The 24,353-nt window shown below is 42.2% G+C and overlaps 1 protein-coding gene across 20 annotated transcripts in view; it reads left to right on the plus strand.

The window, feature by feature from the left end:
- Positions 1-24,353, plus strand: part of UNC80 (unc-80 homolog, NALCN channel complex subunit) — a 137,807-nt gene that overhangs the window by 30,326 nt on the left and 83,128 nt on the right. For 8 of the 20 annotated variants that reach the window (XM_065068973.1, XM_065068979.1, XM_065068974.1 and 5 more), the window contains 14 exons: positions 1,108-1,242; positions 1,858-2,080; positions 3,454-3,594; positions 6,731-7,125; positions 7,631-7,993; positions 8,793-8,939; positions 10,860-11,007; positions 12,721-12,869; positions 14,658-14,824; positions 15,531-15,632; positions 16,939-17,153; positions 17,670-17,776; positions 18,242-18,401; positions 23,536-23,708. In XM_065068973.1, coding sequence (XP_064925045.1) covers positions 1,108-1,242; positions 1,858-2,080; positions 3,454-3,594; positions 6,731-7,125; positions 7,631-7,993; positions 8,793-8,939; positions 10,860-11,007; positions 12,721-12,869; positions 14,658-14,824; positions 15,531-15,632; positions 16,939-17,153; positions 17,670-17,776; positions 18,242-18,401; positions 23,536-23,708 — 2,625 coding nt within the window. The remainder of the gene's footprint in view (positions 1-1,107; positions 1,243-1,857; positions 2,081-3,453; positions 3,595-6,730; positions 7,126-7,630; positions 7,994-8,792; positions 8,940-10,859; positions 11,008-12,720; positions 12,870-14,657; positions 14,825-15,530; positions 15,633-16,938; positions 17,154-17,669; positions 17,777-18,241; positions 18,402-23,535; positions 23,709-24,353) is intronic. The other 12 variants (XM_065068984.1, XM_065068986.1, XM_065068989.1 and 9 more) reach the window with 10 other exon arrangements.

The raw sequence follows: 24,353 nt of genomic DNA on the forward strand, positions 1-24,353 counted from the left end.
CTAGCCAGAATCTAAACCTCCTATACCACAGGAGTCACTTCATCTATCATTGGCATAAAGCTATTTCTGGATTGAAAGCAAAAAGGTATTTTAACATGACTTAGTTGTTTAGCACAAGCTTTCCGATGGGGCAGCAAGGCTAAAGAGCATCTCCATTGGAAACAAGCTGATATTTAGGCAGAAGAAAATTATCCTGAGGGAATTTGGTCGGGTCAGCTGCACAAACATCTAATGAAAAGTGTCATCAGATCTTTAATGAGAACAGATGGCCAGGAGCTGAGCTTCTGACACCTTTTGTAGCAAAGCCGTTCTTTACAGTAGGCAGCTGTACCTTGTGTGGCTCAGTGCAGAAAGGGAGTAGAGTGCCCTCTTCTGAACCATCAGTCAATTAGTCTCAAGGTTTTCACTGTCATGGGACATTCTGTGCTATAGCTATAGGGGCTTTCACAAATATGAACTATGATGAGAACTGTGATGAACAGAGCTCAGAGCACTGTTACAGCAAGTGAAGGGTGCTTATTGATGTATAAGTCTTGGGTTTCTTTAGTGAATATAAAATTTTTGCAAATCAAGTCTCTTGAAGGCACTGTGCTGCTTTTTGCAGTTTAATTCCAAAATACATCTCTAAGGGCATATGCTATTAAGGGCATATTCTCTTAGAGTTTAAATAAAATGCTTCAAAAAGAGTAGCCATTGTGATTGCTCATAAATGTAAACCAAGGCCTAAAGAAAATTGTCAGCAATCCAGAGCCATACCTGGGATCCAGATCAGAACAGAACAGGACATGAATCTCTCATGTCACTAGATCATGCTGACAGCAATGCCTGAGGTTTTCTGTGGAAGCCACAATGTGCTGTACTTTTTTTTCCTGTGGTGACAGAAATGTTAAGACAAAGTCAATAATTCCGTGAGTTTCTAAATTTTGTTGTTTCTTCATTAGTTTTTCTTTTAATGTGTGATTAGTGTTTTGTGTAATGAATTGAAAGTCCTTTTCCTCTACAGTGCTCCTATGACAGCTCTTGGAAGTAGTGCTTTTTTTTTTTTTTTTTTTAGCTGATTATCCTCTATTTCTCCTTGTGCTTATTGTCTGCTTTTGGGAACTGCAGGATCTTACAATGAAATGTAATGAGGAAGAAAAATCACTAAGCACGGAGGCATTTTCCAAGGTTTCACTGACTAACTTGCGTAGACCAGCAGTTCCAGATCTCTCCACAGACCTGGGGATGAACATCTTCAAAAAGGTGAGTTGAAGAAAATTGTACTTTAATTTATCTAGTATTCAGCACCTCAGTGCCCTACTAGGTAGCAGCTTAAGGTCTACTTGAACTATTTATTCATGCCATAAATGGGATTGACAGCTTTTTTCATTAGAAGTGATTCTGTGTGTTATTACATAGGTTTTTATATCCAAACACAGCACTGAAATCTTTATACAAATAACTGTCCTGCTGAAACTGCATAAGGAGAGGGTACTCAGGCAATGCTGATTTTTAAGTGCTGGTGCTCACTGTAGTTCCAGCTGACTCAGTGAAGTTCTCTGATGCTTTTACCTCATGAAGCTCTGGTTTTGCAGCCATCCAAGATACTTGGCAGAGTTTTGTGGATTCTGTGAATCTAGCTTCTAGTCTGAGAATGTCATAAAATTATACAAGGGCATCCATCCCAGCCTAGGGCAAGACTGAGTTTTTTTAAATACTCATGTGGTCCCAGAGTGCAGATAACTGGGCAAGATAAAAAGCTCAGAGTGGAAGGTTACACTTGAGCCACACATCAGTGTTATCTTTTCCCTCAAATGGTAGTTTGCCATGCTTCAAAGCTTCTACCTGGTCTCATATTTGCTTCTCTTCCTCCTGTAGTTTAAGAGCCGCAAAGAAGACAGGGAGCGTGAGCGCAAAGGGTCAATTCCTTTCCACCATACTGGGAAGAAGCGACAACGCAGGATGGGAGTGCCCTTCCTCCTCCATGAGGATCATTTGGATGTCTCACCCACTCGGAGCACTTTCTCCTTTGGCAGTTTCTCTGGAATTGGAGACGACCGGCGTGGCATTGAGAGAGGGGGATGGCAAACCACCATATTAGGTGAGATATTGTTATCTCTGCCCCAGGTTCTGTGTCATTCCTGTCCTGAACATTCACAGAATAATAGGGGCTCTTTATTTCTTCATCCATCCTATTGCCACCTATCTTCTTGGCTCTGTTTGCAGCACTACACACCTGTTAGAAGAAATGGCAACTGTGCTGACAGCAGACCTTGAATAACTTATGTTATAGTTCACTTTTTCTCTGAAAACTACCATCTTTACTGGAATAATAACTACGGTAGCAGCCTACAGTCATGTCTGTACCACTTCAATACACTTTGCCTGAGTGGTAGCAAGCATTGCACAACTGCAGCTTAAAATAGATTCAAGGAATGGTTGCAACCTCTTCTTTTAAAAATAGACATCTGGAGAGGTCATTAGGAGTATGGCAAAAAATATTCACAGTCTTCCTCAAGTGGATACAAAATAAATAGGGTGTTGTGTCAGATAGTGAGGCTTACACTGTCTTGATAGTGTGAAGGTAAAGTGTCTAAATATTGATTCCTTCAAGCTTCCAAGTTCACTAAACAGTGTCTAGGCATTCATTTTGTTGCACAGATTTACTCCTGATGTCATAGATTTTCATCCTGACACTCTTTCTTGGAGATGATAGGTAGCAAAATGATTACCTGAGGCCATGCCAGAGCCTTCTCATTTTCACTGGCTTAGATGGCATCATTTTGTAAGCTCTACATTGTAAACATGTCCCTCTTTTGGACACAGAACAATGACCTTAGCCAAGTGAATTCTTAAAGATTCACATGTGTTTTGTCTGTAGTTAACACACAAGCACCTACAGATTTGTACAAGAGTAGCCAACTTAATATCCAAATCCTCTTTCGCATATCTTCAGTAGCTCAAGAAGTTTATTACATTTTGATCTTAGGGGCTCCAGATTCTTGTCCTGGCTTAACCTACAGTTCTTTCATTATGATATCTCAGTGAAATAATGTATTTCAGATACAATAGTCAACAGCTTCTTTGCTTTAGCGCTCCCCATCCTAACATACCTATTTCTTTTGGACAAGGGAAGAAGAAACCAGATTACTATAACTTGCCCCAAAGAGTGGAGTCTTTCAGTGCTGACCACTCTTATTTTCCTGAAGCTGCTGGAGAGTGGCAACGTGGGTGTCAGCTAAATCAGTATGTGCTGAGGAGAGCAGCCTTGCAGCTGTTTGTACATTTGGTGTTTATGCCAATGAATTGCCACGAGATATACCACTATAATGTTTGGTTCTGCTTCACAAGGCCCTGGAAGGTCTTGAATTTACTGACTCCAGTCCTTCAATTTCTAACCTCAGTTACTGTATCTTGCCTCCAGGCAACTTTCAGATGAGTAAACTAAATATCCATTTCTTGTCTTCACCCTAGGGAAGTTTACCAGACGGGGGAGCTCCGACACAGCAACGGAGATGGAGAGCCTGAGCGCTAGGCATTCACACTCTCATCACACGCTGGTCTCTGATCTGCCGGACCACTCAAACAGCCATGGAGAAAACACAGTCAAAGAAGGTAAATTTAACACATCGGGAGAGAAGCGTTTCATTGAAATATCAACTCCAAGAAGCTGAGGAGGTGTCACTGTTTCTGTGTGTGAGTAGGTGACTACTTTTTCCTTTTTTTTTTTTTCTCCACATCTCTTGAGGGTTTTTTTGTTCTGTGTACAAGAATGTTTCAAACCTTTCATGTTTATGTGATGCAGTTTTTCAAAAAAATTGACAGCCATCAGCAGGGAGAAGGCAGGATTTGGTATTTTTTTTGCCTTACCACAACACAACACAGAAGTTATGTGCAGAAACTTGGTATTGCTGACTTCAGTGGTCTCATGGGGAATCTTGTAGTATCTAACACCCCTTTGCAGTCCCCAGCTTGTGGGTTGTTCTCAGAATTACATTTTTTTCTTAATTCTCCTCGTTCCAAATAGAAGCCTGGCTTTTAAATTTACTTGAAACCTCGCTGAGGCCCATCTGTCCTGGAGCCCTCTGCAGAAACAGCAATGTCAGTGTGACCATGATGGGAGAGCCCCTGGTGGGATCAAGTCTGCTCCAGAAGGGAGAGTCTTTCTATTGGCAGGGCAACACCACCTTTGTCAAACGCTGTTAGCCGAGCAGAGGAAAGCTCTCCTTTGTCAACCAGGCTGTCTGCACCAGACCGCTTTGCTGGCACTGTTCCTACTTCCTCAACACAAAGAATTGGTTTTCTCCCTCATGTGTAGTGCTGCTGGCAAAACCTGGTCATAGATAGAGATTGGACCTGACTTGTGGCAAGTGCCACCTTAAGCCTTGATGAGGAAACAGGATATCTCACACCTCATGGACCAGGGCACAGTCTGTCTCTGCAGAAGCTGTCAGGCAGCATACTGAGGAGGCTACAGATGTACTCAGATGATGCGTGCTGTAGCCATGGAGCTCTCAAAAATCCATGCTCTTTTAGCACAGCAAATCTGAATAGTCTGAGGGAGGATGGATTTGTGTCAGCTCTAATCCAGCGTGGGCACATCTCCTTCCATTCTTGCTCTGTGTCTTCTGGGCAAAGCTCTTCTCCTGGATCAGTTTTGTGGAGTTTCTTTCTGACCTGTGTTGGTTCTATAGGACAGTAATCCCACTCACCACACCAGCTTTCTAGCCAAATATTTTCTAAAAGGTAGCCATATTGCAATGCTTGTTTTTCTAGTTTTACCCCAGGTACAATTATGCAGCAACTATATGAATACTAGGACAAATCATACTATTTCTAGTGGTAGTCTATCACTTTGAATGAACAATGCTGTAGTTAGAAAATAAGTACAAATATTGCATGTTTTTTGTTTCAAGTGACCAACTATATCCAAGGATACTGGTCATTCATGATTTCCCATCTGTTGTCTACTTTCCCTTGCCAGATGACATTTGCTAATAAATTCATTTATTCTGGCTGAGACACTGAGAAACAGAGATGAAAATTTAGTTATGTTCTAGGTAGCCTCTCGAGGAGGCACGAGCATATGGGCACATGCTGCAGGCATGCATGGATGTCAATGAAGAGTCCTTGGTCCTCCTTCCCTGCCTCTGTGAGTTCCATCCAGCGGTCAGCCCTATCAGTGGTAATGAAATAAAGATAGAACACAGAAGAAGTTACTTTGACATGAATTTTTGTTACCCATTTCAAAACAAACTAAACAAAGCCTTAGTGGAACAAAAAAGAGGTACCCTTGGATAATTGTCAAACTTGGTAGCTCAGGAAGAAAATTTCCTAATTCCATCTTTATTGTTATTTTCACCATGCAAATTTCTGTGAATGCCGTTAAAAAGTCCCACTTACCAGCAAGTAATGCTGTGATTACAGGCAGCTAATTCCTGCCCTGATCACTGAGCGAATTGTAGCCTTGTTCAAGGTACTGCTATCGGGCTTGGAACATTTATCCCAATAAGCAGTGCTAGTTCAGTGCTGGCAGGGTTGTACAGCCTGTGAGGAAATGTAGTTACCATTCTGGCAAATTGTTATTTTGTAATATAACCAGTCAATCGCTGAGTCAGTGCTTGAAGATTCATATTAGATGTATGTCATTTTATTCGTTAGAACACATTAAATGTCCTTATGTAGAGGTACTTTGTTATTCCATAGTCCTGTTACTTTACTGTCTGGCAGAAGATGTTCCAAATCAACACTATGGGACACATAAGGTCTTCCTATACTGCAGGGTAAGCCACTGAGTGTAGGAAATTACTAATGTCATGGCCTGGAGTTCAGCATGAGTTATAAAACCATGGTGAATCCTAGATAAAAATCGGCCTCTGTAGCCAAAATGCTGTCAATACCTGAGTTAACCAACTAAAAGTTAAGCTTGGCTATGTCGTGAGGTCCCTTCTCTCAGCACTGTGACCTTAGACACCACGTGGTCTTTCTCATCAGAGAGCTTTGTGCTTTGGAGATGGTTTAGACTGCCACAGGTACTGTTAGGAACACACTGCTTTTTTTTTTTTCTATTTTTTTCGGCTGGTGTGATGAAATATTTCAAAATGGTGTGATGAGAAGAATTAGCCATTGGAACAGTCTCCCCAGGGAAGGGGTGGATTTCCCAATAGTGGACACTTTCAAGATTCAGCTGGACAGGGTCCTGAGCCATTTTGCCTAGGCTGTGCTTTTGCCAAGAAAGGTTGGACCAGATGGTCCTTGTGGTTCCTTCCAACCTGCTATTCTATGATGTAGAAAACTGTTCCAAATTGGTGCTGCTGTTACCCTACCTTCACTTCTGCTGCAGAGTGCTTCCTCTTTCAGTTGCAGGGGCAGTGTTGTTTTTCAGACCAGGCACTGGACCAATACAGGAAGCAAAGCTAGCCAAACTCTAATCCCCCTTTTGGATTAGATTTAGGCTGGCTGTGCTCCCTGATCTACTTAACTGCCCAGTTGACTGAGATCAACTTAAGCTGCCATGGAACTGTACTGCTAGAGCAAGCTAGGAGTTGTTCTAATTTACAGTGACTTAAAGGAAGAAATGAATCTATGCTTTCATCCCTGTATCCATGATAGGAATCAGGAACCTGTCTTGTCTTTCAGCATTACATGTTGCGTAAGAACTATTCACTCTTTGTAAACAAGGACAGCCTCAGTTTGCCATTTCGTTAATCTAGAAATGGAAATTTACAGGTAGCCATTTTCCTCCCTGCAGTGCGGTCCCAGATCTCCACCATCACAGTGGCCACCTTCAACACTACCCTGGCCTCATTCAATGTGGGCTATGCTGATTTCTTCAGTGAGCACATGAGGAAGCTTTGCAACCAGGTGCCTATCCCTGAGATGCCCCACGAGCCGCTTGCATGTGCCAACCTTCCACGGAGCCTGACAGACTCCTGCATCAATTACAGTTGCTTGGAGGATACGGATCACATTGATGGAACCAACAACTTTGTCCACAAGAACGGCATGCTGGATCTCTCGGTAATTGGCAAAGGAATGAGGAAAGCCAGGTCCCTCTTCTGTCAATATAGCTGTACCATTGAGATCAGGGTTTTGATGGGCTTTTCCTCCACCTCTTTATATGACTTCTCTCAGCAGTACATAAAGGTCAGTCAGATACATTTGTGCATATCATAAAATTCTCCTCTGAGATACTGCAACTCCTATTACTCCTTGCAGGGAGCGCATGTGAATGTGGAATGCACACATCAAATCTTAAGTGATATGATTTAATGGCTGTGTTCCTGGGGCATGCACCAAGTTCCCTATAAAATAGTATAAAACTGAATAGCACCTTTCTTCTACTGGCACCTTAAAACTCACCTTTTCTGCATTAATGACCTGAGAGCTCCTGGTGCACTGAAGCAGTGTTCTTAGGCTCACAGATGTCATCTCATGGTTTCTTTTTCTGCCTGACTGTGCCTAGCCTGTGGCTTCCTGTCTTACACCTAGATTGTAGGCTCTTGGGGTTGAGGATTATGTGTGCTTCATTCTGAGTTTGTACTGTGCCTGCTATAGTGAGTCTCTTGTCTGTGACTAGAATTTCCAGGCACTAAATAGTACTAAGAGAGAAAATAAGTCTGACTTTAAATATGATGTTTGAATCTCCCAGGTGGTCCTGAAGGCTGTTTACTTGGTCCTGAACCATGATATCAGTTCCCGGATTTGCGATGTGGCACTGAACATTGTGGAGTGCTTACTTCAGCTTGGTGTGGTGCCCTGTGTAGAGAAAGTTCGGAGGAAAAGTGAGAACAAGGAAAATGAGGCCCCTGAGAAGAGACCAAGTGAAGGATCCTTCCAGCTAAAAGGGGCAGCTTCTGCTGGTTCAGCTTGTGGATTTGGGCCTCCCCCAGTCAGTGGGGCTGGAGATGGAGGAGAAGAAGGAGGAGGTGGAAGTGGTGGAGGAGGTGGAGGTGGAAGTGATGGAGGTGGTGGAGGAGGGCCATATGAGAAGAATGACAAAAAACAGGAAAAGGTTTGTCTTGCCTCTCTTTAGACAATTTCTGAATGTGTTGTAAGATCTGTTAAGGCTGAGTGTGCATGTTTATGCAACTGCCCTTCTGCTTTTCCTCCTTTTTTTTTTTTTTCCATCACAATCACAAATTAATTTGTTTTGCTATGGTGCTCACTTGTGGTTCCACCAAAGAAACACAATTGGGAATTCAAGCACCGTAACTACAGCAGCTGCCAAAAGCAAAGTTTGTGAGCCTTGCATGGACATTTTCAATATCTTGTTAAAATGCCTGAAACCCTCAATCACAATGATTTTTTTTTTTCAGGTTTGTTATTCACAGCTTATAAGGAAAAAGAGAATCCAATGTGTCAGCAGTTTCTTTACTTTGATGACAAGAAATCATAAATTCTTCAGGATTGCTATGAGAATTGGCCAAGAGGTGGTGTTGCTGACCTCCAAAGTTGCAATTCATAGTAGCATAATACCTAAAACATTTTGAAAAGATGCTTGTTTTTCTGCTCAAGCAAGTCAGCTCTCTGTTTTTGAGACAGAATTTTTGAAGAAAGTGCTGAGTGATATTCATAGCAGCATGTAGGGGACTTCATATTTATAGCATAGATTTTTTGGGGATGCTGAAAGGGAAAGGGTTACTCCATCCCTAAACTTGAAGAATAGTTGGAGTAAGCATTTAAAGAGCAACAACTCAGTACTGGAGTTTCTGAGAGGAGAAATTGATAGCAATTTGTTAAAAGTAAAATGCTATTAAAATGCCAGTGGTTGTGCCAGAGTTTCACACTGTCTTTTCCTCTGTGACACCTAGGATGAAGGCCCATCTGTCAGCACCCATAGGCTGGCACTCACAATGCTGATCAAAATTGTGAAGTCCTTAGGTTGTGCCTATGGTTGTGGAGAAGGACACCGAGGGCTCTCTGGAGATCGCCTGAGACTCCAGGTATTCCGGGAGAATGTAAGAGAACTAAAGCTCATTAAAGTGCCCTCCTTGTACCTTTGACATCAGCTGCTGAGATTGCTGTCTACCCCCTCTGTAGCTTTCTCTGTATTGGCAGTAAATATGTTGCTATTTGCCCAAGCTCACAGATTGTGTTGCAGCTCAGCCATAGCAAATTTTCAGCTGTTGTGTTACCTTCCAGCCCCTGGGGCTTGCTAAGAGCACAACTGGGTCTCACAGCACTTCTGAGCACCCCAATGGAAAGGAGCAAATACATGGGAGCAATTCCTATGTGTGAGCTGGTTTAAATAATTTTTCACTTGACAGTACCCCAGCAGAGTATGCTGTTTACAAGAGGTGCGGCTATCGTGTATTGCATGTCTGAATCCAGAAGTCTAAGGTATAGTTATGTCCACCTTTCCTAATGGTGATTATGACTGGTTGCTGCTGGGCTGCTCCATCAGCTCTTGGTAGCTGGAGTGCAGTGTGCTTGCAGGCATGTTAGTGTGCTGCAAGGAAGTAGAAGGCTCATGCCCTGTTGAAGGGCAGGGTGGATGGTCACTGTTGATTCCTTCCATTTTTGGTTCTGCCCAAGTTGAAGCAGTGGAAAGTACCAGGATGTAGCCCAGACATCTGACCTCATCCAGAAGAGTTTGACTCCCTGCGATTAGTCCAATGCCCTGTGATAAACGGGAGCCTTTCAAAGGCTTTCTCCAGCATGTGCCTCCTCCTTGCCTTCTGTGCCTGCAGCAGGGAGCATATTTAATGACTGCAGTGAGAATTTACACTGTGCCTATCCAAGGTGTGGATGGTAGCCAGGTGCCTCTCCATGACTTTGGTTAGCCTGAACCATGCCAACAGACCTGTAATTTGGTTCTGGGCTCTAAGCTAGACGGCTCAGAGACAAATTGGCTGGCTCTGTATCATGCAGCGTTCTCTTAACTAGATTCTGGAGTACTAAGGGGACTGCAGTGGTAATGTTTGTTCTGGACACAATGGGACAAGATGGGGTAAGAGAGTTGCAGTTGTAACAGTAGAAAGGTTTTGCGCAGAGCACTGATTGAACATAAACCACATTAATCAAAATGTCAGTTTGGCTTTTGTGTTTGTTGGAGCTGAGCCAGCAAAACATTTAGGCCTATGCATTAAGCATAATTGACTAGATCTCTTGGAGCCAAAGTTCTTATCGGACTCATTGAATTGAGGTCTGTATGGGAAGAGATTTTCCTACACGTCTGCTGCATTTTCTGTGCGTTTGTCTGGCCAGACTGCTTTGCATGCACCATTTGTGTTGACTGCATGGACAATCATGTCTGAGTTTACTAGAAAGTTAAGCAGACTGCAGTAGGTAGCAGGAGGGTTCATGTTTCCCATAGACCTGATACTTCAGATTCTCCTCACTCCAGCCTGCATGTGGTCCCCACAGGATGGATACTTTTGTGATAAGAAGTTGACAATTAATAGCTTCTAAATAAAAAGCTGATGTTCTGCATGATATGGATTGGTCACTGGGTGCAAGTGCATCAAATGGGTTGGGTCTGAGCCAGAGGGTGAAAATCAGATGCCTGAGGCTAAGAACCTCTTTCACCAAGGCAATAAGCCTTGACTGAGGCGGTACATTCCTATTTCATTCATATTCAGTGAGGTTTTACCTTGGAGAGGAGAAGAGGCCTTTAGACATGGCTGACAGTGACTTTACCACCACCTCCAAACAGTAGCACCCATACAGGGGCACTATCTCCTTGCACTGAATTTCTCATTGGCTTCAGAGGCGAACCTGTCTTCTGTTAGAGGACTCGGACCTTCTGGCTCCTAGGGGAGGTTACTTTAGAGAGCACAGGAGAGCACTGGCTAACCAAGAGCAAAAAATAACCTGCTCTGTTAGCAAAACTTGAACATGTGTGCCGATGTGATGTACTTCGATGGATATTGTTGCAGGCTCAGAACTGCCTCACAAAGCTGTACAAACTGGATAAAATGCAGTTCCGACAGACCATGAGAGATTATGTGAACAGGGATTCTCTCAATAATGTGGTGGATTTCCTGCATGCTTTACTGGGATTCTGCATGGAGCCAATCACTGACAGTAAGTAGAGCTGGCATCATAAACTCTCACTTGAATATTCCTAAACTGTACCATCAGAAAGAAGTCAGTCTTTTTTATTTTTCTTTAAAAAATGAAAAAAAAAGTGAATTGCTATCCTTAGAATATATAGACTGTATCATCAGCCAGTGCTGGTCAGGGAGGTTGAATCTCTTCTGATCTGACCACCCAGTGCACCTGAAACTGAAGGTCTGTCTTTTTATTCATCCTACCTGTTGCTCATGGCTGTTCAAAGAAAATGTTTTTGTTCGACTATGCCTCAGGCAGGAAGTTTTCTGCTTCATGACATGACCAGGCGCCAGCTGGAATGGCCTGTTTAATCCAGGGTTTATCCTGAATGGAGGTATAATTGAGCATTAAAACCCCTGTGGTGCCTCAGGTGAGGCAGTAAATAGCAAGAACAGATTGAATAAACAAAACCACAAACACACAGATGTGCATGCCTGCAGTTACCAGCGTGTGTGTCTATGTATATACATTTTTTTAAGTTAGAGAAATCTTTTCAAGTGCTATTAGAACGACCAAACATTTATGCTTGGTCACTGCAAGCAACAACAGTTAACAAGGATTATTCATAGACTAGAAATAGCTGCTCTGAAGCACTTATGGAGTCTGACTAGTCTATTAGCCTACCTCTCAGATCAGGCATTTCAGAGAAAGAATCAAAACATTATATAGCAGGCTTTTGCAAAGAAGATGCCCATAGGAAGTTTCCCCAAGTGTTCATCAATTATTGACTGACTCATGCTTTGAAGCACAGCAGCTCATGCAGCTTTTGAAAGTCTTTTCTTTTGTTCAGCCTGGAGAAGAGAAGGCTGAGAGGGGATCTTATTTATGCTTATAAATATCTCAAGGGCAGGTGTCAAGAGGATGGGACCAGACTCTTTTAGTGGTGCCCAATGACGGGATGAGGGGCAATGGGCACACACTGAAGCACAGGAGGTTCTATCTAAACATGAGAAGAAACTTCTTTCCTTTGAGGGTGCCAGAGCCCTGGAACAGGCTGCCCAGAGAGGCTGGAGACATTCTCCGTTGTCCAGGAGACAATGTCTCCATCTCTGGAGACATTCAAAACCTACCTGGACACATTCCTATGCAATCTGCTCTGGATGAACTTGCAGATGGGTTGGACTAGATGATCTCCAGAGGTCCCTTCCAACCCCAACCATTCTGTGATACCTAATGAAACTGGGATGTTTCTTGTTATTAATATAACTGTGTTAGTTCTTTTTTGACTCTTTCTGAGAGCTCGGTCTCCTTGTGCACCTTGCAAGAACGGCATTCCTGTAGTTCAGAAGATATTTTTTCATGACCGTTTTCACTTTTCATCTTAATCAAACATCTCTTGTCCTTTAGAACAGTAAATAGAAAAACTGGAGGTATTGTTCAAATTTTATGCCTTATTCTGTACTTCTCTAATGAGAGAGAGGAATAAAAGGAAGCCAGAGTGGTCCTGATCTTTTCAATCCTTTTTCATATCCCAACTATTTCTGGCAAGATTTCATCCTTCTCATTTATTTTACCCTTCCCTTTTGCTTTATATTTTTTGGGGTGGGATTGCTCAGTTACTGAGCATAGGATATTAGATGGAGACTTGCCTGTGTCTCGTGTAACTGAATCCCTTTACATGTGTCTTAACTCAAGGAACTTAAACTATTCCTAACAATGGGGCTTGCTTGTGCTTGAATTTCACAGACAAAGCTGGATTTGGTAATAATTTCACCACAGTGGACAACAAGTCTACAGCCCAGAGTGTAGAAGGTATTATTGTGAGTGCCATGTTCAAGTCACTGATCACTCGCTGCGCTTCCACTACTCATGAGCTGCACAGCCCAGAAAACCTGGTAAGCACTTGATTTCATGTTAACAAAGTTACTTTTTCACTTGGGTGTCACCAGTGAGGCTTTACAGTGAAGAATTGATTCAGTTTAGGAAAATCTCACTGGCATAGCAAAATATGCCATCATGGTTGAAGCATGGTATAAATGTGATGCCTTCCTGTCAGTCCTGCCTTGGAACCTGGAGACTTTGCTAGGATAATAGTTGTGCGCTCTTAACTGCATTTTCCTCACTGTTCAAGCAGCTTCTGTGGTGTCTTTTCTTTGTTTGTTTTGTTGTTTGTTTGTTTTTCAAATGGATTGATAGCGTAGTCTGGAGCAAGGAATTAATGAACAAGACCACAGACAGGATAAATCAACTTTCAGCAAAGTTAAAGCCAGGTAACTTGTTTAAGGATATGACCTACTCATGGCAGAGTATGTGAGTAACTGAACAGTGACTGGTAGGTCTCCCCAAGGTTTAGACAAACACTGGATTTACCAAACACCTGAAAGAAAGTAAGGTGCTGCTGGTTGCTGCCTATGTGCTATCTACTCAGAGCAGTCAGTAGAATGGATGACATGAGCTCTCTTCTTCCAAATTGGTGCAGAATCTATCAGCTTATCTCAAAACCTGTCTTTGATTACTAGAAATTAGGATTTTTTCATGGAAGCAAGCAAGAAGCACTCTTGTGGGTCATCCTTACAGCAGAGCTATAGAGACACTGAAGTCCAACTATAGTGAGGGGAGGAGAGGAAGAAGGAAAACATAGTAACATCTTAAACCAGCAGAGTATTCTGCCAATGTCCAAGTCCTCCTGTTCTTATGGATATTTGTCCTTTGGAATGTTTCTCAGTGGAGATTACGTGGTGGGATGCAGATAAACGTGCCATTGTTGGGCCTAGATTAGGATCACCAAGTGTAAATTTTCCTTATAAATTGTATGTCTTTCTGTGAACCCTATTTTAGCTTATGTGTAAGGTGAAACTTATTTTAAAGCATAGCACCATTAAGTGTGTCTATATGGAGAACATAGTACACGGAGTATATATGAGGATTTCCTGTTGTTTTCTCACTCTTTAAAGTCAACCTTGTGTTCAATATGTTGTGAAAAACAGATCCAATTATTTGTTTGGGATTTTTTTGTTGGAGCTGGCTGTGTAGTTCCTAGCTGGGAATTTTCAGAATAATCCAAGAACTTTCATGAAAGTTCACATATCAAAAATCAGGTCCTGTAAAACTGTTTCCTCCACCTCTTTGCCCTCAGATGTAGGGTTTATCTGTTACACCACAGACGTGTATGAATGTTTAGAACTAAAAAGAGCCTTGAGAGTAGGAGTAGGTTGGGGAATGAGTGAGTCATTCCCCTCTCTTCCCAACATAATTAAGAAATTTCCCAAGACACCCACTGGTTTTGAAATAAAACATGCAATTTTTTGCACTCTACTTCCCTCTCTCCCCACTTAGCTTTGTCATGCATTTTTAGCTTATGGGCTAGATGAATGGGATAAAACAGGCTTTAAGTTATCTTTTCAGCTCCCTCATCTTGCAGCTGTTTTGGCCTCTGCTACCTCTACATCTGCTGTAGCCCATTGCAGAGCATTTTCCATAACAACGATGGTCCTGGTTGTCTGCTTTTTCCAAGTGCTTTTGATCCCAGCCAGAAAACACAAACCCTGTACACGGAGAGTATATCAGATAACAGCTGGAGGAAGCAACGGCCTGCTGAAGTACTGTAGAAACTGTTGATTCTCACTGCTGCTTTGCAAACTACAGACTGAATTATTTCATTTTCATTATGTCTCACTACTCAGGGCTTGTACTGTGATATCCGACAGCTGGTCCAGTTTATCAAGGAGGCTCATGGGAATGTCTTTCGGAGAGTGGCACTCAGTGCTCTCTTAGACAGCGCTGAAAAGTTAATACCAGGAAAAAAGACAGAGGAAACTGAGCAAGAGCCGAAACCTTCTGGGAGCAAAAGGTGGGTGTGTAGGAGAGAGAAGGCATATGACTGAGTTGCATGCGGCTGTATGACTACATGCACTGAACACAAATGTAGGAAGTCCAAGGCCTTGTGTGTTTTATTTTGACAGCATATGTCAGTTCCTGATGTACAGAATTGTACTGTGGCAGCAGTCTGTTTTAAAATTTAATGAACTGAGACAGTAATAGATTTTCAGAAAAAAGTGTTAACCCTTTCATACAATAGGCTTAAGAAAACAGTGCAATGGCAACACTGGGGGAAGGGGAGGTTAAGAGAAGTAAGAAGCATAGTGTCATTCCCAAAATACTGTGTGGACATAGCTTCTAACGTGCACCACATCCTTGGTGTTGTTTATCTGACAGGTAAGCTGTGGTATGCAAAACAAGTCCCAGAAGAAATCTAATCCTGACATGCTTCTTTATCAAAAAGAAAGTTTCTCTGGTGCTTTGAGGCTTGTCATATTAAAATGTTGGGAAGAAGGATTAAGGAAGTTGCGAAACTTTTAAAAACCTTGGCTTTGCTTCTAAGAGCTGATGCCTTTTTCATGAATTATATATAAAGAGGTAGTAAGTTGCTAAAGAGGGGGGACGTCTAAAGCTGCTTTGTTGCTCAGCAGTGCTGGTTTCCATGTCATGTAGCTATACAATGCCCATGAGCTGGGCCATCCATTCACTTTAGCTCATGTTTCATATTGTCGGCATAGATCCGAGGTGGGAAGCGTCATCATTGACAAAGGCCAGGCATCAGCTGCCCCTGATGAATGCCGTAGTTACATCTCAAGCCGCCCAATGCAAACTCCAGAACAGTAAGTGAATAATGAATTGTTTCATGTCTTATTGCCAGCAGCTTCCTTCTGGGTTTAGTACAAACAGGTATGACAGCAAGAACTTATCTCTTTGTGTGGTACAACAAATGCATTGATTGTCTGCTCAGCAACTGCTGATAACATCCAACTAATGTCTATTTTCAGTGCTGCCAATTGGACCCACCCTGTTTTTGATGAGGAGCCACTGGAGATTTTCAAGTGACAGTGCAGTAGATTTGTCAGTTTCACATACTACCGTAGCTATGAATAGAGCTTTAATTCCTCAGAGGTGTCATCACAGCTATTCTCCATGCTTTGTCCTTCTGGGGGATGATTGTATTAATTTGCACCTTCCAAGTCATTGCTAAGGGTCATTAATATTTTTCTGCCTCCCAAGAGCCAGTCCATTTCTGACCTGTAGTCTCCAAATATTGTTGCATTTCCCTTATCAGCACAGATGCTCTAGCAGTTTTTGTAATGAGCAAATCAACCTGCTGTTAGGCATTGCACGTCTGAAGTCTCTATTGTCCAAAGAATTCTGCCATTTAATATTGAAGTAAATTTAATCAATACTCTTAAGAATTTTAGAAAATTTTATAAATTACCACTAGTCCCTAAGTAACTTTGGACAAGTCATTTAACTTCTCTGTGCCTCTGAATACCCATCTGTCTTGTTAAAATGCTTTGATATGCGCTGTACAAAGACATGGCTTGCACGAGGGCCAAGAGCTCTGTATTATGTATTCTCCTCCACTAACTGAGCCTGCAAAGACTCTCTGCTGCTGAGACTGCAAGGGTAGCACAAAACCCTTCACTGCTCTGCAGAACTGCAGCAAGCTGTTCTGCTCTGAACCCTGCCGCAGCCATAGGAGTTCTCAGGAGTACAGCAAAATACAATGTCCCTATTCCAATACGTTAATGAGAACTGTGGCTCCAGCAGGTTCACAGCTAGCTATTGTGATGTCCCAAAAATCTCCAGGGCACATGCTTGTAGAAGGCACCCATGTGGTCTTATCAATACGGGTCATTTTGACCTAAAGAAGATGATTTGTATAGGAACTAAAAATGGGAATGATCTCTTCAGTAGACAAGCTCCTCAGGGTAGAAAAGATGAACATTTTGTGCCTTGAACAATATTGAACATGTTGTTAAACTTTATTGTGTCCCACTGAGAAAAGGATGTTTGGAATTCAAAATGAAACAACCTCAGAGAATAGAGAGGTTAGGAGGGGCTATGGGAGGGAGGCCTCTGAGCATCCAAACTTCACAGAAATGCAGTTCACACTCTGCATCCCTTTTCTTCTAGTGATGAGCAAATCCAAGGGGCTGTTCTGGGACGCAAGGACTTCTGGCGGAAGATGTTCAAGTCACAGAGTGCAGCAAGTGATACCAGTAGTCAGTCTGAGCAGGACACATCCGAGTGCACCACTGCTCACTCTGGGACCACTACAGACAGGCGCTCCCGCTCCCGCTCCCGACGAATCTCCCTTCGAAAGAAGCTCAAACTCCCCATAGGTAAATGTATGTCTCTTCCTATTCTATACATGTATTGCATGTGCAGAGAAACACTGATAGATATGTCTGCCTTAAGAAGTATTGTAACACAGTTCCTTATTGCCCAAGTATATTGTATATTCTCCCATGGGAAGCTGGGAAGTGCTGCTCTCTCTGTTTTGCAGATGGGGAACTGAGACAAAGTGAAATGTAAGATATTTGCCAAAGATAACAGAAGATATTGAATCTGTGTCTCCAAAGGAGTAGGCTAGTACCTTAATCTCACAGGCATTGCTCCTCTCTGTAGAAGAGAAATATTCCAAATAGCATTTGATAGATTAAGAAAATATCCTTTACAAGTCCCAAGACCCAGCCTTGCATGGTAGTTAATGCATGTAGCACCAAAATGTTTTTTTTCCCCTTTCCTCCCATTTTCCCATATCCTGGCATGGACTCTTTGGAGAAATATGCTGCTATTGCTGATAAATAGATTCTCCTTGGAAGCATTTTCAGAATTGTCCTGAGTGGCTTATTCTGCAACAGGGAACTGGCTAAAGCGCTCCTCCCTCTCTGGCCTGGCTGATGGAGTTGAAGATCTCCTAGATATCAGCTCTGTTGACCGTCTGTCTTTCATCAGGCAGAGTTCCAAGGTAAACATGTCAGGTGGGATTGCAAAGAACTTGGAAGGACAGGATCTGGCTCGTTTTAGCTCAATATGGACATTGCAGCCAGTGAGCTCAGTTGCAGAAGTAGGAATTTGCTACTGGACTTTTGTAGCTCACAGTGAAGACTAAGTTAAACCTACAGAGTGCTTGTCAGTCCGCCTGGGCTCACTGAAACAGGAACGCGGGCTCTGTCAACACACTTAAGGTTTAATTGTTGGTCACACTTCTTACTTCTTTGCACCTTTACAGCCTCTTGCAAAAGACTGATCCTTTAAGCAGAAAGCTTAAAAGATGAAGTATTTCAGCGTGCGTAAATCTGTGCAGACCCACTTGTGTTGCTATGGTGATCCACTGTGTTACAGCCCTTCTGTAGATACTATATATCTAAGCAAGGAAGACCAAGAGATATTGGTATGGCACAGCCTGACCCGTCCCTCTGTCTTTGCCCAGGTGAAGTTTACCAGCGCAGTGAAGCTGTCAGAAGGAGGGGGGCCAGGAGGTGGCCTGGACAATGGACGAGATGAAGAGGAGAATTTCTTCAAGCGTCTTGGTAAATGGCGCACCTGCCGAAGACACCCATCCAAGCTTCATCACACAGAAGAAAAAGATGGTTAGAAATCAGGGTTCTCGTCTCTTTTTTTAATTTTTATCTTTTTTTTTTTTTTTTTTGGTTGTTGTTTTAATCTCTTTCTTTCTGTATTTTACCCTTTTCCCTTTTTTTCCTGCTTTCTCCATAGTTTTTGTATCCATTCTAGCCTTCTACAACTTTTTAGTCTTTGTAACTGTTTCTTTCCCTTCCTTCTTTCTTTTGTTTTGATTTAGGAAAAACTCCAGTAAAGTTGATTTTTTAAAAAAATCAAGACTATCCAAATAAATTATGCAAATGCAACATTTTGGCTTTTAAAAACAAATCTAATTTGATCAACACACTTGAAAAATTAATGCTTGCTTCAAAGCACTTATTCAGTTCAAAATTAGGTGTGTAGATCTTTCATTGCCTAATATAACAATGGGTGTTCCATCACTGTTTGTTTTTGGTTTTTTTTCCTAATTTGTGACCGTTTGATAGTTTTAGCAAAGATCAGCACTGATGAAATGGAAAACCATGCACAAACCTTGTTATAATTATCTCTTTTCTTCTGTGTTTGCATGTCTAGTGTCTGCATATCATTTGTTAGGGATGCTGTCCCTTTTCCTTAGCCTACAACATAATAATAGCAACACTACTTTTCCTTTTCATGGAAGTATATTTAATTGCAATGCATTTTCAAAATCAACAATGTTTGAAAAGTGCCTTTATGAATAGTACAAAGTCATGATATAATCTGTTTAAAAATGTCACACAGTCATTCATGTGCTCATGTCCTCAGCTCAGAGCTCCCTTGTTGTCAGGGAGACAAGCTTATATCTTGAATTTCTGTTACAGTTTTTTCAAGAAAACCCAACCCGACTCCCAAAAACACAGAATAAGGAGTAGTTTTTCACCATGATTTCTGTAGCTTTACAGTATGTTACATTCTCTGCCATTGTTTTTTATTTTCTGAAGTTACAGTTTGACACTGCATTGTATGTATTTCACATCATCTGTCCTAGATCTGCAGTGTAATGCATGTAAGGCATTGTTCAGGCAAGTGATCCTAGCAAAGTATAAGCATATCTCACGAGTATAAGCTGGTCATTATTCTACCACTGCAGAAACACTGGTGGTTGTGTTCAGCTAGCTCCTAGGTGTAAAGTATTGTTGCTTTAGAAGGGGAATGCATCAGCCCAGCAGCTTGCTGTAGCTTGGTAGCTGAAGGTGAATAACCCCGTGATGGAAGGAGCTGCATTGTTTTCTTCATCCATTATTTTGCGCTGAAGTAGGTGTGAAATACTTCCACCATGTTTCCACCGAACAACTGAGGGGCAGTGAGGTCTCTATAGACTGCCACAGCTGTTTCTGTAGTGTTCATAGAGGTTCTCCTTCCCCTCTACTCTGCCCTGGTGAGACCACATCTGGAATATTGTGTCCAGTTCTGGGCCCCTCAGCTCAAGAAGGACAGGGAACTGCTGGAGAGAGTCCAGTGCAAGGCAACAAAGATGATGAAGGGAGTGGAGCATCTCCTGTGTGAGGAAAGGCTGAGGGAGCTGAGTCTCTTTAGCTTGGAGAAGAGGAGGCTGAGGGGTGACCTCATTAATGTTTACAGATATGTAAAGGGTGAGTGTCATGAGGATGGAGCCAGGCTCTTCTTGGTGACAACCAATGATAGGACAAGGGGTAATGGGTTCAAACTGGAACACAAAAGGTTCCACTTGAATTTGAGAAGAAACTTCTTCTCACTGAGGGTGACAGACACTGGAACAGGCTGCCCAGGGGGGTTGTGGAGTCTCCTACTCTGGAGACATTCAAAACCCGCCTGGACATGTTCCTGTGTAACCTCATCTGGGTGTTCCTGCTCTGGCAGGGGGATTGGACTGGATGATCTTTTGAGGTCCCTTCCAATCCCTAACATTCTGTGATTCTGTGATATCCATCTTATTTGCTTGCAGGAAATAATTTTTTCTTCATCTTGCTGATGCTGATTTTATGCCACTGCGAGTTTGCTTCTGCCTAGCGTGCCCATATTCTTGATTTAATGGCACAGATTTGGCCTTGGCCCTGTATCAAAAGCTTTGTTCAGTACCTGTGGCGCGTCTTACAAAACTTGGACGACACACTAGTATTGGCTTTTTGAACTTTGGAAGTGTTGTACGTATTTCAACCTTCTGTGAGTAACGCCAGAATTTATGTAATTAATGAAGATAACTTGAAATCTTTTACATGCCTGTCAGAGAAGAGATGTACATGACACATGCTTGGTTTTGACGTAAGCGTGCATTAGAAATACCATAATAAAAGTGACACAATGGGTTAAAGGCAGAGACCCTTGCGTGTTAGTGTGAGAAACAAGCAAATTGTCCAGTGAAGTTGATGGGGGAGGGTTGGGCCATTGCCTGATCACTAAATTGAGCAGAGGCAGCGTATTTAAAGTTTATAAGGCAAAGTGTGGTGATTGAGGAAGTTATATGCCATATCCACAAGGATCTCTGGTATGCAATGAAATCCACATAGTGTTAGCAAAAATATTAGAGAAGTTGTACATGCCCGTGTGTGTACATACTTGTTTGTGTGTAGTGAAATTGAAGTGAGGCCTTTTTTAGGGTGCGATGGTTTATAACAGAGTAGAACAGCAACATTACAGAGTGCCTCTGTATCTTCCATTCAGATCAGCAGGTTTTATGTGCTTATGGAAAAGAGAATAAAAGGCAGATGGACAAACTTACATCCCTCAGGGTCTGACCCTAAAGCATTGTTTTGGAACCTATTTCTGCCTTCTCATTCTTGTCATTCATAATGCTATGCCATTACTTTGCTCTTGCTTTTTTGCATGTGCTGTTTCCTCTTGTGTTTTTGGGTTTTTTTTAACACAGTAGACAAAATTTAAAAGAAAACAGAGAGAGGAGAAATGCATTAAGGTAAAAAAATGATAAAAAGGTGAATAATTTGTTACGTCACTTATGAATTGTAATCTTCATTGTGATACATCATCTAGACCACTGGAAATTCTGTGTTGGGTATGTACGTAAGCATGCGTGCATGTGTGTGAGTGTATCTGTATGTGTGCGTATGTATACACATATATACACATAACTATATGCATATTAATGCATAACAAAATGTTTATTTAAATGATCTTTTTACCTGTACTAAGAAAAAGGATATATATGGAAGTGAGTTACAGTATGTTTACATGAGACCCTTAACGTTCCTTTGGGCACTTACTGAAGACATTGTGAGTGACCACAGGAGTTGCAGGCTGTTGAAGGCATACAGCGCAGGTGAACCACAACACGTTTGTTCCCAGAGGTGATCTGGCATTCGCAGAGGAAGCAGTTGTGGGGGTGGGAGCTTGGGCATCCAGTGACCTCCTGTGTTCAGAAGCAGTCTCTGCTCACTGGGTGAGATTTTCTGCTGGGCTGGGTCACATTAGTTAAGCCAGTGAGGGCTCCCCTGCTTACAGCAAGGCTGCTCCAGTACACGTGTAGTGGAGGACAGTCATCAGCTGCCTCTGAAGGATCCTCTTGCAAAGCTTCAACAAAGTGCATGGTTGGGATGCCAAAGAGCTGTAGCAATATCACTGAGCCCAGACGGACAAAGCCTCTGCTAGATCTTTACAGTGGAGGTTAGAGAGGTGCCTTAGGCATGCCTTTCTGTATCAGAAAGTCCAGTTTCTGTTCTTTATCTCATACAGACACAGCCTGAACAGGGCACTGCATAGGAAACATTTATTTGTATTCAAATGAGTTAGTGTTACAACAGCCATAGCAGGAAGGCTTAGATAGCATGCTGTAGGGAAACAGGAGGAATTGGAAGAAAAGGGTATTTGTGCTTGCTCATTTATGTAAGTGCTCTACCTGTTCTTTCTACTTTGTTTGTTTGTTTGTTCCATTTTGACGAAATATTTCCCAACACAGGAACATTTTGTTTACTGGAAAAATATGTACGGCTTCACTGGGGAAAGAAAAGCCACATGTGTCATAAAGAAGTCTCTTGAAATTTTATATACCACTGTCTTCAGGGGAAAAGTGAAAATCTGTGTTGTCATTTTCTGTTGTGACCATTGTTTGTGCTTTCCAAGTAATTCTGGGGAGTGCAATCTCAAAGTGACTTTGAGTTTGCAGCCATTCTTCTTTCCTGAGGAAGAAGAAATCATGAAGACCTGTAGAGCTGACATTTTACCTCTTGTCTTTCAAATCCGTGTTTAAAGCCAATTTTGAATTCTCCACATGGTGTTCTCTACTTCTGTGCTCTATCCTTCAGTATGCTGTAAACATTTGTACTTTCACATGTAAACAGACAAAAAGCCCAGAAGCTGACTATTCTCGTATTGACTAGCTACCTTGGCCTTGAAATTACTTTCCTGATTTCTCATCTGTATCCTTGTGCTACTCTCTCAACTCTGGGTATCGACTGCATAATTATCTTCTGCTTTCAGAAGAGTGTTCATTACAATTGGCAATGGGACTAGTTGATTTATCATATGAACCCTATACATGGTGTTTAAAATCGTGCTTGAGAGAAGCCTTGGAGTGGGGTGCTAGCTTCATTTTCAAAAGGAGCTCCTATTAGAGTGCTTTCCTTCCCAAAGAGTATAAGACACTTCAAGGGAGAGAGGCTGGAATGATAATAATATGTAGTTGAGTCCAGTCTCACTTTGGGCGTTCTGGAAATTGCAGAAGATGTATGCCTACTGATTTTTTCTGTCCTAGTAAATGATGTATTACTAAATTGATACACGAGGAATAAGGTTTATGCATGTTTCACTTTAAAGTGAGCTTAGAGGCAAGAGAGAAGTAAGAGATTATTCAGGAAAAACAGACAGTAGGCATCATGTTCTGTGTTAAAGAGGTGGGGACGAAGGGCCACGTTCTGGTTCACCTATGCTGGGGTATGTCCTGGGCTTCCACACTGAGTATAGTGCAATAGTTTTGGGCAGATGTCAGTATGACCAAGAGAAGAATCTGCTTTGCTGTATGCCTGTTTCAAGGAAGTCACTAATAATTTTAAAATGCCTCTCTTCAGGATAGCATATCAAGGTGAGGAAGGGATTTAGACCAAGACAGTACTCATCAGGGTTTCTGTGCCACTTTTTTTATTGGTGAGAGATTGTGTTCCCTTCTCCCTACCCCTCCCTGCATCCCCTCTGTGCTCTTTACCTCTATAGGTTGCCATAGCTTTGATGATCACTTGACTTCCAACCAAGAAGGAGGAAAATCCAAGAACGTTGTGAACCTGGGAGCAATCCGCCAAGGCATGAAGCGCTTTCAGTTTCTCCTGAACTGCTGTGAACCAGGCACTATCCCTGATGCCTCCATTTTGGCAGCCGCCCTAGATCTTGTAAGTGATTCACTGGTGTATTTTTACCTGCTGAGTGAGAGCATGTGCTTACGTGGTGGTCCATTTACCTGCTGAGTGAGAGCATGTGCATACGTGGTGGTCCATTGTTGTTCACTAATTCTGTTCATGCACACACAGAAAGCAGGTAAAGCATCACAGCAATGCCAACTGGCGGTGCTGTTATTAGGTGGAGTTTTAGCATCTGTGACTGGACTAGTGTGCAGACAAAACTGATCTTTTTTTTTTTATTATTATTATTACATGGCTCCCCATAACTAGATTATTGCCAGCACAAAGCTTTTGTTGTCAAGACTTCAAATTTTGCTCACAGCCTTTCTGCTTCTGCTCCTAGTGTCAATAATAACGTAAAGAATAAGGACTGAAGACTTGATAACTACCTGGAGAGGCATAGTAATTCCACTTAGGAGTTCTGGCAGAGTTATAAATACATTAGGCAACACTGAACTATTAGTCACCAGAGCCTCTCAGTGGAAAAAACTTCAAATGTCAGAGTGTTCATGCTTTTAAATGCACATACTGCTAATTTGCAGATCTGGATCACAATTCATTCCCTCCTTCCTGACACTGAGTGTCTCTTCTGTGTCTTCTGTCTTCTTTTCCTTGCAGCTGCTGGAAAAGTCCCTT

The sequence above is a fragment of the Columba livia genome, chromosome 7 (assembly GCF_036013475.1).
Source record: "Columba livia isolate bColLiv1 breed racing homer chromosome 7, bColLiv1.pat.W.v2, whole genome shotgun sequence".
Classification (NCBI taxonomy): Eukaryota; Metazoa; Chordata; class Aves; order Columbiformes; family Columbidae; genus Columba; species Columba livia.